This window comes from Nerophis lumbriciformis, linkage group LG02, assembly GCF_033978685.3.
Source record: "Nerophis lumbriciformis linkage group LG02, RoL_Nlum_v2.1, whole genome shotgun sequence".
Taxonomy (NCBI): Eukaryota; Metazoa; Chordata; class Actinopteri; order Syngnathiformes; family Syngnathidae; genus Nerophis; species Nerophis lumbriciformis.
The window spans coordinates 13,224,690-13,242,991 of NC_084549.2; the positions used below are offsets into that span (position 1 = coordinate 13,224,690).

The 18,302-nt window shown below is 39.5% G+C and overlaps 1 protein-coding gene across 2 annotated transcripts in view; it reads right to left on the bottom strand.

The window, feature by feature from the left end:
• Positions 1-1,451: 1,451 nt before the first annotated feature.
• Positions 1,452-18,302, bottom strand: part of parga (poly (ADP-ribose) glycohydrolase a) — a 64,244-nt gene continuing 47,393 nt past the window's right edge. For both annotated transcript variants that reach the window (XM_061939959.2, XM_061939916.2), the window contains 2 exons: positions 9,625-9,753; positions 1,452-4,860 (listed from right to left, as the gene is read on the bottom strand). In XM_061939959.2, the coding sequence (XP_061795943.1) occupies positions 4,679-4,860; positions 9,625-9,753 (311 nt within the window). In that variant the 3' untranslated portion in view covers positions 1,452-4,678. The remainder of the gene's footprint in view (positions 4,861-9,624; positions 9,754-18,302) is intronic.

Here is an 18,302-nt window from a genome sequence, read left to right on the forward strand (position 1 = left end):
AACGATAGACACCACGTACAAAGTAAACAGAAGAAACCGGTCTTGTTTGTGTTTTTTCAGCCCGTCTCGTGGGTGGTGCGTTCAATGTGGCTCGGTTTTCGGGTGGAGAGTCGAGTCTAGTTGGTGCTATGCTTTGGAAAAGGGACACTCTGGGGTTCATCAACCTTTCGTGAGCAAAAAGTGAACACTGCGGACGAACAGTAAAAAGGATTTACTCTAGCTATGAATGTCAAATACTACTAGAAGGCTGTCCAGCGAGAAAAGGCAAGTCTGTGTTTTGGTAGTTTGCTTGTTGGGATCACAAACTTAGGCTGCGTTCACACTTGTGGTTCAGTTCTTGAGTCCTGACTAAAAAAGAAACTATATAAACTAGGGCTGTCAAAAATAACAAGTTAACTTAAAGTAAACATATTGCATTAATCGGATTAATCACAATGTATTTAGACCGTACAAGGTATTTCAGTGTAACCTAGAATGGTCACCTAAAAGGGTTGCTTTATGCTCAGTGACCAGGTCAAGGCATAAGTCCGTGCAAAATGTGCTCGTTGGCAAATTTCACATCAAAATAAACCCAGACTGGACTTGAGATAAAACTGTTAACAGGTTTTTGTTCAAATAAATGCAATGTATTCAAATAAAACACTTAAAAATGGCTGTGCATGACATTCTGACAATAAAATTGCATTTGGTCTTTATTTAGGTTGCTTTTAATAAAGTCAGCAAGTAATTTACTGTGATTAATCGCGAATAATCCAAATTCTTAAAGGGGAACATTATCACCAGACCTATGTAAGCGTCAATATATACCTTGATGTTGCAGAAAAAAGACCATATATTTTTTTAACCGATTTCCGAACTCTAAATGGGTGAATTTTGGCGAATTAAACGCCTTTCTATTATTCGCTCTCGGAGCAATGACGTCACAACGTCACATCGGGAAGCAATCCGCCATTTTCTCACTTTCGTCGGTGTGTTGTCGGAGGGTGTAACAACACGAACAGGGACGGATTCAAGTTGCACCAGTGGCCCAAAGATGCGAAAGTGGCAAGAAATTGGACGAAATTTGTTCAAAATACGAGGGTGTGGGGAAAGCCGACGAAATGGTCAGTCGTTTGTTCCGCACACTTTACCGACGAAAGCTATGCTACGACAGAGATGGCAAGAATGTGTGGATATCCTGCGACACTCAAAGCAGATGCATTTCCAACGATAAAGTCAAAGAAATCTTCCGCCAGACCCCCATTGAATCTGCCGGAGTGTGTGAGCTATTCAGGGACAAAGGCCCTCGGTAGCACGGCAAGCAATGGCGGCAGTTTGTTCCCGCAGACGAGCGAGCTAAACCCCCTGGATGTCTTGGCTCACACCGTCCCTTATGCCACCGAAGATGATCAAGAGAAGAATATCGACCCTAGCTTCCCTGGTCTGATGACATCAACTCCAAAACTGGACAGATCAGCTTTCAGGAAAAGAGAGCGGATGAGGGTATGTCTACAGAATATATTGATTGATGAAAACTTTATTCATTACTCGCGGTTTTACGTAAATTATTATACATAAACTGTGTTTACAAATAATTTAGCTTAAAAACATTTATTTTTTCAATCATTCGAGTACATTCGGGTAGTCTTGTGTAATGCAGTATTTTGTGTCTATTTAGGTATGGTTAACCTGAGTGCTGAAATCGTGGAAAAATATATGTTCTTAGCGCGCCTGAAATGGGCTGTCTGCACTCTCAAAGTGCATGTTGTTGCCAAATGTATTTCATATGCTGTAAACCTAGTTCATAGTTGTTACTAATTATCTTATCAGACAGTGTTAAGCCGCTGAAATCCGAGTCTGAATCCGAGCTATTGTCGCTATACCTTGCTGTTTGTTTATATTGGCATCATTGTGTGACATCACAGGAAAATGGAAGGGTGTATATAACGATGGTTAAAATCAGGCACTTTGAAGCTTTTTTTAGGGATATTGTGTGATGGGTAACATTTTGAAAAATAAAATAAGCCACTGGGAACTGATTTTTAATGGTTTTAACCCTTCTGAAATTGTGATAATGTTCCCCTTTAAGTGTGATTAAACCAATTTAAAAAAATAGTGAAACAGACGGTGAGCATTTTCGCTTTGTATTTTTGTCTTTGGACCATTGGCTGCACAGTAAAGAACCCACATAAAGTAAGGACTTGATTGGGCAGCTTTTGTGTCATATTAGCCTGCTGCTATCGATTAGTTTAGTAATCGAGTAATCTCAGTGGCGGGCCGTGCGTTTCCCACCTAGGCCTTCAGTGATGTCCGACTTCAATGATTACCTCTCAAAATATTATCATTTATGTCACCACATGACCATTGCTGGAGAAATACTTTACAGAAACACATTTACGCACTACTGAGTATTGAAAGACATCAACAGTGTACAAAACTGGTTATTTTCTGGCGCATTTAAAAATCAATAAACCCGCACCAGCAGTTAAAACATACCTTATGGAGGTACTGTCAAAATTAAAATTGCAAAAAACATATTAAACGTGAAAAAATAAAGAAATAAAATATTTGAACTCACAATTTGTAGCATCCATTCAACGCCGTATAAGCCAGTGGTACTCCTCGTAGTCGGTTGATTCGAGTGGAAATGGTGGGCATTTTCCCATTTCATCGCCGACATGGTCTCACAAGATGTAGTTTCTCTTTAAATATCCTTCTTGAAAATGGCCTGGCAAATATATATCTGCCATCTAACCAACATTTTGTTCCCCTTCTTTGTGGGTCAAGACTTCCTGCTAAGTTGCAACTTGTGAATGGATATTCACTTTGGAATGACAAGTGTGTATCCAATCACAGTCTCGTTATCAGGGTACCTAGATAGGCTACTGTCAACAACTTGTGATCTGATTGGCTATCGCAACTGTCTTATCAACTCTATGTGTTCTCAAACTCAACCGCTAACGGTCCCCTTGTGAGTATCCAATCACAGGACGTGTAAATGTCACGTTTAACGTAAGGCCATCGAGAAGGCCTTACTGACAACAACTTGTGATCTGATTGGCCATCGCAACTGTCTATCAACTGTGCCCGCAATGTTGATTCTGAAAGGCAGATTTCGTACAGCATGGCAACATAAGCGAGCTGAATTCTGATTGGACAAAATCTCTAACTTAAAAACAACAGCATTGGAAGGAGCATAATATGACATGAAGAGAATATGAATATATTTAGATTAGAGCTGCAACTAACGATTAATTTGATAATCGATTAATCTGTCGATTATTACTTCGATTAATCGATTAATAATCGGATAAAAGAGACAAACTACATTTCTATCCTTTCCAGTATTTTATTGAAAAAAAAAACAGCATACTGGCACCATACTTATTTTGATTATTGTTTCTCAGCTGTTTGTACGATTAATCGATTAATAATCGGATACAAGAGACAAACTACATTTCTATCCTTTCCAGTATTTTATTGAAAAAAACCCAGCATACTGGCACAATACTTATTTTGATTATTGTTTCTCAGCTGTTTGTACATGTTGCAGTTTATAAATAAAGGTTTAAAAAAAAAAAAAAAAATTTAAATTAAAAATTAAAAAGAAATTAAAAAATTGCCTCTGCGCATGCACATAGCATAGATCCAACGAATCGATGACTAAATTAATCGCCAACTATTTCTATAATCGATTTAATCGATTAGTTGTTGCAGCCCTAATTTAGATATTTAGGGAAAGTAAATAAAAATATACATTTATCTTTAATTATGATCATGATTTCTGGTTAGGTTAGGCCAGCAGAGAAGGCCTAGCTGGCCCTGACGGCCCACCACTGAGTAATCTATTGTTTAGTTTGTTTGATTATTCAAGTAATCAGATAAAACCCACTCAATAGCCTCAATGCTTATTTTAAAGAAAATTGTTGAAATAAACATTTTTCTGCTTACCATAGCCTTCATTCTTTATTTTATAATAAGTGCACATCAACAACATTGAAATTGCACTTCTTACAGGTGTTGGTAAGAAAAAAAGCTGTTTGCCTCCATCCACATAGATCACGCCACCCTTGCCACCGCTCTCATGTGCGCTCTATTGCAGCGGTCGTATAGAAACTAATGTCCGCTTATTTAAAGTTCCGGGCATTCCATTTGGTCCGGATTTGATTGATTTTTATTAGTTACACTCACTAAACAATTAATCGAAACAACAGAATATAAATCGAAGTTTGTTTCAATTAATTGTTGCAGCCTTAGGTGTGACTCAAGCATTTTAACCCAAAATGCTGTTCCTAGGATAAATACTCACAAAAAGCTTTTAGAATATACTTTTCTAGAGTGTTATTGTCACATATGTTGAGAGACAACAGAGCAGAGAGGCTTTGGTCTTAGATTAGTTTGTCATTTCTGCATGCTCTCTGTCCCTGTAACGTTTACAATGGAGCTCTCTTCAAACGAGTTCACTGAAATCTATCTCTTCGTATCACACTTGACTAATCCATCTCTTTGTATCACACTTGACTTGACTAAATATACTGGCAGAGTAAAAGCAACACAGAGTTTTCTCTAACCAAACATAGCAAGTGTGAACGCACCCTAGAAGGGCGTGAGTGTAAGAGTGATTGTAAGTACACGACTGAGGCTTGCGAACCTGGAGTCTTATCAAAGTAGATGATAAGATGTCCATCCTCCTTTTCTTTTAATGAGAGTCTGATGTTACAGGGGACATCCCAGAATCCTTAGCAGAGTCCAAGGCATCGGCGGTTGCAGGGGAACAGACCCTCTGGTAGATGAAAGCGTAGAGACTGACGTCAGGTCTCGTCGTGCGGCAGTTCTTGCAAACCAAATTGGAGTACTGGTTCAAAAGACTGTACAGCCTCCCTGGAACAGGGGAAGAAGAGGGAAAACAAAGACAAGGGAGGAGACAACACAGAGAGAAACATAAAGGAGATATTTGGGGTGAAAAGAGAAGAGAACAAACAGGTTGAGGATAAAATGATGCCCAAGGAAAAAACATGTTTAAAAGGGGAACATTATCACAATTTCAGAATTGTTAAAACCATTAAAAATCAGTTCCCAGTGGCTTATTATAGTTTTCGAAGTGTGGTGGCAGGTAGCGAAAACGAAATTGAAGAAGAAACTGAAGCTATTGAGCCATATCGGTTTGAACCGTATGCAAGCGAAACCGACGAAAACGACACGACAGCCAGCGACACGGGAGAAAGCGAGGACGAATTCGGCGATCGCCTTCTAACCAACGATTGGTATGTGTTTGTTTGGCATTAAAGGGAACTAACAACTATGAACTAGGTTTACAGCATATGAAATACATTTGGCAACAACATGCACTTTGAGAGTGTAGACAGCCCAATTTTCATCAATTAATATATTCTGTAGACATACCCTCATGTCAGCAGGCCAGGGAAGCTAAGGTCGATATTCTTCTCTTGATCATCTTCGGGACGGTGTGAGCCAAGACATCCAGGGGAGTTTAGCTCGCTCGTCTGCGGGAACAAACTGCCGCCATTGCTTGCCGTGCTACCAAGGTCCTTTGTCCCTGAATTGCTCACACACTCCGGCAGATTCAATGGGGGTCTGGCGGCAGATTTCTTTGACTTTATCGTTGGAAATGCATCTGATTTGAGTGTCGCAGGATATCCACATATTCTTGCCATCTCTGTCGTAGCATAGCTTTCGTCGGTAAAGTGTGCGGAACAAACGTCCAATTTCTTGCCACTTTCGCATCTTTGGGCCACTGGTGCAACTTGAATCCGTCCCTGTTCGTGTTGTTACACCCTCCGACAACACACCGACGAGGTATGATGTCTCCAAGGTACGGAAAACAGTCGAAAAAACGGAAAATAACAGAGCTGATTTGACTCGGTGTTTGAGAAAATGGCGGATTGCTTCCCGATGTGACGCCACGTTGTGACGTCATCGCTCCGAGAGCGAATATTAGAAAGGCGTTTAATTCGCCAAAATTCACCCATTTAGAGTTCGGAAATCGTTTAAAAAAATATATGGTCTTTTTTCTGCAACATCAAGGTATATATTGACGCTTACATAGGTCTGGTGATAATGTTCCCCTTTAAGATCGTGCTCGGTCATCTTCTGCACTGCGGCTCCACTTTAGGAAATGGATGGCTGAAGGGGGAATTTCTCTGAAAGGCTTCAATAAATGTCAGCGGGGGGAGAAAAATGAAAAGCAAGGCAGGGCGGGAGGAGGGGAGAGGCTGGGGTCAGCAGTAATCCACTCAAGAGGCTGAATGAATGGGCTGAGGAAAAAGACACGGCCCATAAGGGGTAATAACTTAGCATAAACACGGGATAGCTTTTTTATGCATACTGGCCCAGTAATGGTGGCAGCAAGGACACGCATCTCCATCTACACAGCCTCTAGGCAGCTGAATATTGTCTCCATTCCTGTTTATTGACTGTAGCAACTCATTTTATGAAACGCACAGGAACATACAATTATTTCTGCTGGTGCAGGTCTGGATTTGTTTGGATTTCTAAACAATTTCCCCTTTAGTATGTCACTGCATACAATTTTTGTACTTCTTTCACCGAGTCTTTTTAGTCCTGTTTTTTTTTACCGAATTTAGCTCTCCACGAAAAAAATAAAATCCTCACCAATCCCGACGTTACTTAAGCGATCTGGTCCCCTCGACAAGCCTCGGCAACACTGGCGTTGGGCTCATGAAAGGAGCGCGGCATGTTTCATGTTACGTCACTCCAACAAATAAAAAAAACGCGACAAAGATGGCTAAGAAGACAACACGAAAGACATTTCTGCTAAAAATCTAAACTTTCTGTAAATATCGGACAAATTTGGAGGTTTATTGTACGGTGGCCTACAAGTTCAAATGCGCTATAAAGTTCAAAACACACGCAAGCCGCTAAAACACATGCAACTTTACAAAACACAGCACACAAGTTTGGGGCAAACGCACACAACGTCAAAAACACACAAAAACCGACAAAACACATGCAATATTTGGAAAACACAACGGAAGTACAATGAAACCGAAGTTAGCTAAACAGGGCCGAATGAAACAAAATTAAATATTGTATTTTTCGGACAATAAGTCGCAGTTTTTTCATAGTTTGGCCGGGGGTGCGACTTATACTCAGGAGCGACTTATGTGTGAAATTATTAACACATTATCGTAAAATATCAAATAGTATTATTTAGCTCATTCACGTAAGAGACTAGACGTATAAGATTTCCTGGGATTTAGCGATTAGGAGTGACAGATTGTTTGGTAAACGTATAGCATGTTCTATATGTTATAGTTATTTGAATGACTCTTACCATAATATGTTACGTTAACATACCAGGCACCTTCTCAGTTGGTTATTTATGCCTCATATAACGTACACTTATTCAGCCTGTTGTTCACTATTCTTTATTTATTTTAAATTGCCTGTCAAATGTCTATTCTTGGTGTTGGGTTTTATCAAATAAATTTCCCCCAAAAATGCGACTTATACTCCAGTGCGTCTTGTATATGTTTTTTTTCCTTCTTTATTATGCATTTTCGACCGGTGCGACTTATACTCCGGAGCGACTTATAGTCCGAAAAATACGGTAAATATTTTTTTTTTGTTTGCTTAATTGATTTGTGTGCGATTTGTTTATTTTTACCACTTTGCCCGGGAGACTTCCAGTATTTTCAAATATGCAAATGTTGACAGGTGCTGTTTGCAACTTCCTCACATATTTTCCATTTCTCATTACAACCCGCCTGAAATGTAGTAGGAATCAGCAAACCTTTTTTAATCCTATCCCTTCCTAATATGTCTAAATTACTAACAAACACATATATTTAATTGTTGTTCTCAATTTCTAACACAATTTACATCAAATATTTCTAAATATGACTGTTCTGGTATATATAACAGTTTGGTTCCAATATTTACCAAATAGTTATTAAAGTGGTCAACGACTCCGTTCATGTTGTCATTATTTTTTATTTCCATCCAAAAAGTATTGCGGGTAATATTTCTTAGTACCGTTTTTAATTATACTATTTGGTATACCCATACTTGCCAACCTTGAGACCTCCGATTTCGGGAGGTGGGGGGAGGGGGGCGTGGTTGGGGGCGTGGCTAAAAGGAGAGGAGTATATTTACAGCTAGAATTCACCTAGTCAAGTATTTCATATATATATATATATATATATATATATATATATAGTCAAGTATTTCATATATATATATATATATATATATATATATATATAAGAAATACTTGACGTTCAGTGAATTCTAGCTATATATATATATATATATATATATATATATACACGTGTGTATATATATATATATATATATATATATATATATATATATATATATATATATATATATATAGGTATATATATTTATTTTATTATATATATATATATATATATATATATATATATATATATATATATATATATATAAAATAAATACTTGAATTTCAGTGTTCATTTATTTACACATATACACACACATAACACTCATCTACTCATTGTTGAGTTAAGGGTTGAATTGTCCATCCTTGTTCTATTCTCTGTCACTATTTTTCGAACCATGCTGAACACCCTCTCTGATGATGCAATGATGTGTGGCACGCACAAAAGTGCTTTCATCAAATGCACTAGATGGCAGTATTGTGCTGTTTAAGAGTGTCACAACATTGCTGTTTACGGCAGACGAACTGCTTTACGGTATACAAAAACGTGACTGCTGTTGCTGCTGAGTCCGCCTGAATTTCGGGAGATTTTCGGGAGAAAATTTGTCCCGGGAGGTTTTCGGGAGAGGCGCTGAATTTCGGGAGTCTCCCGGAAAATCCGGGAGGGTTGGCAAGTATGGGTATACCCCATGTTGCTCTCATGTTGTTTTTATTCTTGTCTAATAAATTACTGTAATATTCTTTCTTACATGTTGGTAGTATTCTGCTTAGTTTGTTCTTATATTTGTGTACCTATTTTCTGCCTCTCTTTGTGTTATGAATGTTTTATATGATGTATTTTTTTTGTTACAAGCATTTTCCAATATCTTTGTCATCCATGGTTTTTTTGTTATTTTTTTGCTTTTTCGTAAGATGTTTCCAAGGACAGTGTTTGTCATAAAACATTAGGAAGGTATTAAGGAACTTATCATATGCTTCATCTACATCCTCTTCACTGTACATTTTGTCCCAACATTGTTCTCTCAGATCATTCTTAAAGTCATTCATACTTTGTTCTGTGCGTAGTCTTTGAAATCTATTTTTGTCATCCATATTCCTGTTCTTGTAGTAGATTGTAAAAAAATTGGCAGATGATCACTGATGTCAGTAATTAGCAAACCACTTGTAGTTCAGTTATCAAAATCATTAGGACATTTTTTTTAATCAATGAGCGTAGCACAGTGACCTGTGATTCTGCTAGTCCTTGTGATTCAAGCTCGTCTTCAGTGGTCTTAAATCTTACTTTTGAAATAAGTGACACAAAAAAGCCACGTCACGGCAGAAAAAAGCAAAAAATGCAGTTAATTTAGAAACAATAGTTTGCTGTCTTGTCAATATTTTGATTGCATTTTTCGAAGAGCACACACAGCCTTATTAGAAAACCTTTATAACAAGAAAAAAGAAACAAACGTGGTCATCCTTACCCACAGTGACTTGTCTCTCCGTCAGGAAAGTGTGCATGTCGTGAACATCTCGCATGAGATGAGCGTCGCCAAATGTGAAGTACGCCACGTCCCTGCCAGCTTCTGCAGCAGCCATCAGCTGAATCAGCGCTAACAAAAAAGACAGAGGAGGTTAACATGGGAAACACCAGACAACATCAGCATTTTGTCACTGAAAGAACTACAACTGGAACGGAAGGGAATTAAAGTTTGTAATTGGTCAACGAGCTAAGCGTGCCAAGATTGAAAGGCAAATTTGTATCCCAGGAGCGAACGTTCCACGAGTAGAGGCCTTCTGTCTTTTAGCAAATTAGCCTTTAAGACTTTTAAATATTTAACGGAATGTTTATTATTGATTCCAGATTCATTAACACATGACTGAAAACATTTTCAAAAGGGCTGTAATCTTTACAACCAACATTTAGCTTAGCCTTGTGTACTAAACGTGGGCGCGCAGGGACATAAAATACCAATCTAATTCCCAAAGCTAATGGGTAATTGCCAGTCCAATGGAGATTATACAGCAGGGCAATTCAACTGGGGGCCCGGGGTCCAAGTCCGGCCCGGGAATGACACTACACCAGCCACATTTCTAAAAACACTAGAGTGCTCCTGTTGCATAGAGGAACTGGGACCAGTGTAAGGAGAATGGCAAAACCTTGCATTGCCATTTTAACCCTGCTAGTAAACATACAATACTGGGGTCCAAACTTTGCGTATCTGAAGCATTCCTCAAGGCACCCCTTTATGTCCTCTCCTTTTTGACAGTTACCGGTACCCATTTTTTCGTAATGTTATGTGAAGTGAAGTGAATTATATTTATTTAGTGCTTTTTCTCTAGTGACTCAAAGCGCTTTACATACATACATAGTGAACATACATACATACATAGTGAAACCCAATATCTAAGTTACATTTAAACCAGTGTGGGTGGCACTGGGAGCAGGTGGGTAAAGTGTCTTGCCCAAGGACACAACGGCAGTGACTAGGATGGCGGAAGCGGGGATCGAACCTGGAACCCTCAAGTTGCTGGCACGGCCACTCTACCAACCGAGCTCTACCGCCCCACATATGTAATGTTATGTAGCTAAGGTGTTGCTGTCGCTCAGGGGTCGGGAACCTTTTTGGCTGAGAGAGCCATGAAAGCTAAATATTTTAAAATGTATTTCCTTTAGAGCCATATAATATTCTTTAAAGGGGAACATTATCACCAGACCTATGTAAGCGTCAATACATACCTTGATGTTGCAGAAAAAAGACTATATATTTTTTTAACCGATTTCCGAACTCTAAATGGGTGAATTTTGGCGAAATAAACGCCTTTCTAATATTCGCTCTCGGAGCGATGACGTCACAATGTGACGTCGCATCGGGAAGCAATCCGCCATTTTCTCAAACACTGAGTCAAATCAGCTCTGTTATTTTCCGTTTTTTCCGTACCTTGGAGACATCATGCCTCGTCGGTGTGTTGTCGGAGGGTGTAACAACACGAACAGGGACGGATTCAAGTTGCACCAGTGGCCCAAAGATGCGAAAGTGGCAAGAAATTGGACGTTTGTTCCGCACACTTTACCGACGAAAGCTATGTTACGACAGAGATGGCAAGAATGTGTGGATATCCTGCGACACTCAAAGCAGATGCATTTCCAACGATAAAGTCAAAGAAATCTGCCGCCAGACCCCCATTGAATCTGCCGGAGTGTGTGAGCAATTCAGGGACAAAGGACCTCGCTAGCACGGCAAGCAATGGCGGCAGTTTGTTCCCGCAGACGAGCGAGCTAAACCCCCCTGGATGTCTTGGCTCACACCGTCCCGAAGATGATCAAGAGAAGAATATCGACCCTAGCTTCCCTGGCCTGCTGACATGAGGGTATGTCTCCAGAATATATTAATTGATGAAAACTGGGCTGTCTGCACTCTCAAAGTGCATGTTGTTGCCAAATGTATTTCATATGCTGTAAACCTAGTTCATAGTTGTTAGTTTCCTTTAATGCCAAACAAACACTTACCAATCGTTGGTTGGAAGGCGATCGCCGAATTCGTCCTCGCTTTCTCCCGTGTCGCTGGCTGTCGTGTCGTTTTCGTCGGTTTCGCTTGCATACGGTTCAAACCGATATGGCTCAATAGCTTCAGTTTCTTCTTCAATTTCGTTTTCGCTACCTGCCTCCACACTACAACCATCCGTTTCAATACATTCGTAATCTGTTGAATCGCTTAAGTTGCCGAAATCCGAGTCTGAATCCGAGCTAATGTCGCTAGTTCTTTCCGCCATGTTTGTTTGTGTTGGCTTCACTATGTGACGTCACAGGAAAATGGACGGGTGTATATAACGATGGTTAAAATCAGGCACTTTGAAGCTTTTTTTAGGGATATTGCGTGATGGGTAAAATTTTGAAAAAAACTTCGAAAAATATAATAAGCCACTGGGAACTGATTTCTAATGGTTTTAACCATTCTGAAATTGTGATAATGTTCCCCTTTAACACTGAATACAATTAAATGCATTCATTTTTAAGTAAGACCAACATTTTTAGAGTATAATAAGTCTCTTTTTCTTTTTAATAACATTGTAATTCTGAAGGTAACCAATAATAAATAAAATGCTTCTTACTATTAATGTGACTTCTGGTGCTGCATGGTTTTGCTGATGGCTTTGTAGTCTGATTGGTACATGGTTATTTTTAACACTGTGATTACCAGCGGAATTATTCATTACTTATCGTGTTAAGCAATGTCAGCTAGGATTTATCTGAGAGCCAGATGCAGTCATCAAAAGAGCCACATCTGGCTCTAGAGCAGTGGTTCTTAACCTGGGTTCGATCGAACCCTAGGGGTGCGGCTAGTCGGCCTCAGGGGTTCGGCGGAGCCTCCACCGCGGAGGTCAAGACACACCCGACTTATCGTGTAAATAAAAACTTCTCCCTATCGGCGTATTATGGATACCACCAAACAATGTTCCCTCTAATTTTCCATCTGATTTGCAAATCTGTAATTTGTTGTGAGTTCATGCACTGTGTTGGTTTTGTTCTTTGAACAAGGTGATGTTCATGCACAGTTCATTTTGTGCACCAGTAAAAAAAAACATAACTTTGTCTTGAATTTGAAAAAAATATATATATATTTTTCACTAAAGAAGGGTTCGGTGAATGCGCATATTAAACTGGTGGGGTCCAACAAGGTCAAGAACCACTGCTCTAGAGCCATAGGTTCCCTACCCCTGCTGTAGCTTGTTTACTTCGGATGCAGTCAGTAGTCATTTGTTTAACTTCTTTGGGTATATTAGTGGTGTTCTTCAGGGTTATATTTTAGGTCCTCTCTTTTTAATATTTTGAGCTATTCAACTGGTGGCTAGCGAGTTCAGTTCAAAAAACTTGTAAGAAACTCACGTTTTTGCAGCAGATTCTTCAAAAAACTAGAGTGCTGTCATAGAGATGATCTTTCACTAACTTTTTTGCAGAAGGTCCTTAAAAACAACAGAGGGCTCCTGTAACTCTGACAAAATAAATAGACCAAAATGAAATATCTACTGACAAATAAAAGTCTACTCCAGAATATACAAGATAAGAAGTGGAAGGAGAAGTTCATTCCCCCCGGTCTTTAGCTTTTTGGAAATGTGTCCTCCAAAACTATTTAGTTAAGTATCCCTGTTTCACAGTATACAGCAAAGCTGTCTGTATCACATTTGATATTTATACAAATGATACTGTAAATAGTTTTTTTTTTTTAATTAAAGACTAAAATAATTCTCTTTTAAGGCGGCAAGGAAGAAGTAAATCCATGATGCTGGGACGGCATGTCACATTTGACCATTAGTGATTGGATAAAATGTGCAGCGTTAAATATTCTTCGGGACAGTCAAGTGCGCCCCGCTTATGGAGAGTGATGTTGTGTGAGTCCGCAGAGGGCTGCAATTTATGGTCTCCCTTCCTTGTAATCAATCGGCCTTTTAATGGAAAGTATAAACGTGTGTCAGCTGATCAATAAAAGGGAGGGAACAAAGGGTAAGTGACATACGTGCATGGCAGCTAATTGAATTGGGGGGCGGTGTTGATAACAGGGTTGTCCAAACTGCGGCCTGAGGGCCGACGTCTTCATATTGGCCCGCGAGACGTCATGAAATGAACAAGGGATCTTACCCACAGGGAGATTGAATTCATTTTCAAAGTCTGATGATTTTAATGCTATTTTGTCACCATCTCGTGGTCAACATGAGTTTTTCCGGTCAATGACCTTTAATTATGTGTTAATTAGAACCATGCGAGGCAATTACTTAAATTACCCAATAAATACAACCTTTCCTCGTCATGGTGGAGAAAAAAATCCAACCAACACAAAATGTTAACAGACATGGTCATTGAACTTTGTGGATATTGTAAAAAAAAACAAAAAACGTCCGTTTACCATGAAAAAAACACCCATTACAAAGCATGATGGGAAAATTGCAAAACATTGTCCACACTTATCCATGTTTGGTGCATATTAGCTGCTTGATATTTCTGATTGATTACAAAACCATAAGGAGGTTGTCACGGAAGTAAACAAGGTAGAAGTCGAACATTTACATACTCATGATATAATTATCTATCATATATTATATATATATATACATACAGGCCAAAAGTTTGGACACACCATCTCATGATTCAATGGATTTTCTTTATTTTCATGACTATTTACGTTGTAGATTGTCACTGAAGGCATCAAAACTATGAATGAACACATGTGGAGTTATGTACTTAACAAAAAAAGGTGGAATAACTGAAAACATGTTTTATATTCTAGTTTCTTCAAAATAGCCACCCTTTGCTCTGATTACTGTTTTGCACACTCTTGGCATTCTCTCGATGAGCTTCAAGTGGTAGTCACCTGAAATGGTTTTCACTTCACAGGTGTCATAGTTTTTATGTCTTCAGTGACAATCTACAATGTAAATACCGTATTTTTCGGACTATAAGTCGCAGTTTTTTTCATAGTTTGGCCGGGAGTGCAACTTATACTCAGAAGCGACATATGTGTGAAATTATTAACACATTACCGTAAAATATCAAATAATATTATTTAGCTCATTCACGTAAGAGACTAGACGTATAAGATTTCCTCGGATTTAGCGATTAGGAGTGACAGATTGTTTGGTAAACGTATAGCATGTTCTATATGTTATAGTTATTTGAATGACTCTTACCATAATATGTTACGTTAACATACCAGGCACGTTCTCAGTTGGTTATTTATGCCTCATATAACGTACACTTATTCAGCCTGTTGTTCACTATTCTTTATTTATTTTAAATTGCCTTTCAAATGTCTATTCTTGGTGTTGGGTTTTATCAAATAAATTTCCCCCAAAAATGCAACTTATGTGTTTTTTTCCTTCTTTATTATGCATTTTCGGCCTGTGCAACTTATACTCTGGAGCGACTTATACTCCGAAAAATACGGTAGTCATGAAAATAAAGAAAACGCATTGAAATGAGAAAGTGTGTCCAAACTTTTGGCCTGTACTGTGTATATCTATATACATATACATTTATACACATATATATGCATATATACACATACATACACACGCACACACACATATACATATATATATATATATATATATATATATATATACACATACATACATACATACATATATACATATATATATATATATACACATACATATATATACATATACATACACATATATATATATACATACATACATACACATATATACATACACACATATATATATGTATGTATATATATATATATATATATATATATATATATATATATATATATATATATATATATATATATATATATATATATATATACATACATACATATACATACACTTTATTTGTTGTGTTATTCCTGTTCCGCCCGGGATTTGAACCTGGGTAGCTCGCATTAGAACGAGCGCGCGAGCTACCGAGCTAAAATCCCGGGCAATCAACCCAATAGCCAGCACTGCTCTTGAGGTTAGGGAGTGAGGTTTACCAATGTACACATGGTCCAGCCACTCCGACTGGCCTCAGTTACACTCACCCCCCTAAAGCTTACTCTCATCCGAGTCACGGCTTCATGGCCGTGTACTCTCTTTGTCGGCTGCATTGCGGGTTGCCGGCATGAGAGATAAGTGTGCTAGCTGCCGAGCTAAAAGCCCGGGCTATCAACCCGATAGCCTGCGCTGCTCTTGAGGTTATCAGGGAGTGAGGTCCACCAACATACACATGCTTCAGCCACACTGGCTGGCTTCTGTTACATACCCTCCTGTCGAGAGACCCGCTACTATGCTACATTAGCTTAAAAATGGCAGCAGGACAAAGCAGCTAAGTGGTCGCACCCTAAAAAAGCTTAAGTCGGCAGCATGGCAACATTTTGGGTACTTAAAAAATTACCAGGGAGTCATTAGCAAAAACTTCCAAAAGAAAGTTGCGTCCAAATGGTCTAATGCAGGGCTATTCAACCAAATAGTTTTTAGGACTACATTTCCAGAAAGCTAAGATCTAGAGGACCGGAATTCTTATTTCAATATTATTATTATTTAGTATATTCTTGGGAAGCACCGTCCTCTGCAATAAACATTAGATTTTGTTTTCTATTTAATTTTTTAGTGTTACTAAATTTGTAAAATAAATAACCCTGTCTATACTGTACAACAGGAGCACTCATCATACTTTAAGAATCTGCTGCAAAATGTTAGTTTCTTCCAAATGCATTTTAACTGAACTTGCGGGCCCGTGTTATGTCATTCCAGGGTCGCTAATTGAATAGCACTAGCCTAATACGTCCATTGTGGTGCAAAGTTACACGCCAAAGCAAAGGTAAGACACAATAAATTAGTTCAATTATGTTAGTGGCAAGTTACCTAATGAAGAATCGTGTTGGTAAAGAGTTAAATATAAACAAGTCACTTACAATCAGTAGCTTAGCGCTAAGTTGTTTGAGTGTAAACAAACAGCAACAGGTACACCTGTCAATATCGTCATTCAGTGACCATTTAATGTTAGAGATTGTTTTTCCTGTATGTACTATAGCATATGTTAAACACTATCATTACAACAGGAGCTTGTAGAATATAATTACTAATTATGTGCATTCCAGTTAATAAACAGTATATTATATATATCTATACATACATATTACATATTTATATGTAATATGTATCAATACATACTTTTTGTCAATATTTATCATGTTGTAGTTCTTATAATGTTTTCATTTGATTACTGTTATTTCCAACATTAATACATACCATCAAAATCATCAAAAAAGGAATGTCTATGTGATTTTATAATTTTTTTGTTATGAACTCCATCCATCCATCTTCTTCCGCTTATCCGAGGTCGGGTCGCGGGGGCAGCAGCCTAAGCAGGGAAGCCCAGACTTTCCTCTCCCCAGCCATTTCGTCCAGCTCTTCCCGGGGGATCCCGAGGTGTTCCCAGGCCAGCCGGGAGACATAGTCTTCCCAACGTGTCCTGGGTCTTCCCCGTGGCCTCCTACCGGTTGGACGTGCCCTAAACACCTCCCGAGGGAGGCGTTTGGGTGGCATCCTGACCAGATGCCCGAACCACCTCATCTGGCTCCTCTCGATGTGGAGGAGCAGTGGCTTTACTTTGAGATCCCCCCGGATGGCAGAGCTTCTCACCCTATCTCTAAGGGAGAGCCCCGCCACCCGGCGGAGGAAACTCATTTCGGCCGCTTGTACCCGTGATCTTGTCCTTTCGGTCATAACCCAAAGCTCATGACCATAGGTGAGGATGGGAACGTAGATCGACCGGTAAATTGAGAGCTTTGCCTTCCGGCTCAGCTCCTTCTTCACCACAACAGATCGATACAGCGTCCGCATTACTGAAGACGCCTGTCGATCTCACGATCCACTTTTCCCTCACTCGTGAACAAGACTCCTAGGTACTTGAACTCCTCCACTTGGGGCAGGGTCTCCTCCCCAACCCGGAGATGGCACTCCACCCTTTTCCAGGCGAGAACCATAGACTCGGACTTGGAGGTGCTGATTCTCATCCCAGTCGCTTCACACTCGGCTGCAAACCGATCCAGTGAGAGCTGAAGATCCTGGCCAGATGAAGCCATCAGGACCACATCATCTGCAAAAAGCAGAGACCTAATCCTGCAGCCACAAAACCGGATCACCTCAACGCCTTGACTGCGCCTAGAAATTCTGTCCATAAAAGTTCTGAACAGAATTGGTGACAAAGGGCAGCCTTGGCGGAGTCCAACCCTCACTGGAAACGTGTCCGACTTACTGCCGGCAATGCGGACCAAGCTCTGACACTGATCGTACAGGGAGCGGACAGCCACAATCAGACAGTCCGATACCCCATACTCTCTGAGCACTCCCCACAGGACCTCCCGAGGGACACGGTCGAATGCCTTCTCCAAGTCCACAAAGCACATGTAGACTGGTTGGGCAAAATCCCATGCACCCTCAAGGACCCTGCCGAGAGTATAGAGCTGGTCCACAGTTCCACGACCAGGACGAACACCACACTGTTCCTCCTGAATCCGAGGTTCGACTTTAGGTTATGAACTCAATTCATAATATTTGTAAAACCACGATTTTTATTCAGACTATAATCGTACAGTAAGAATCTATAATCAATAATCTAATCATCCTTAGTGATAGGTACCTACTTCAAATATTG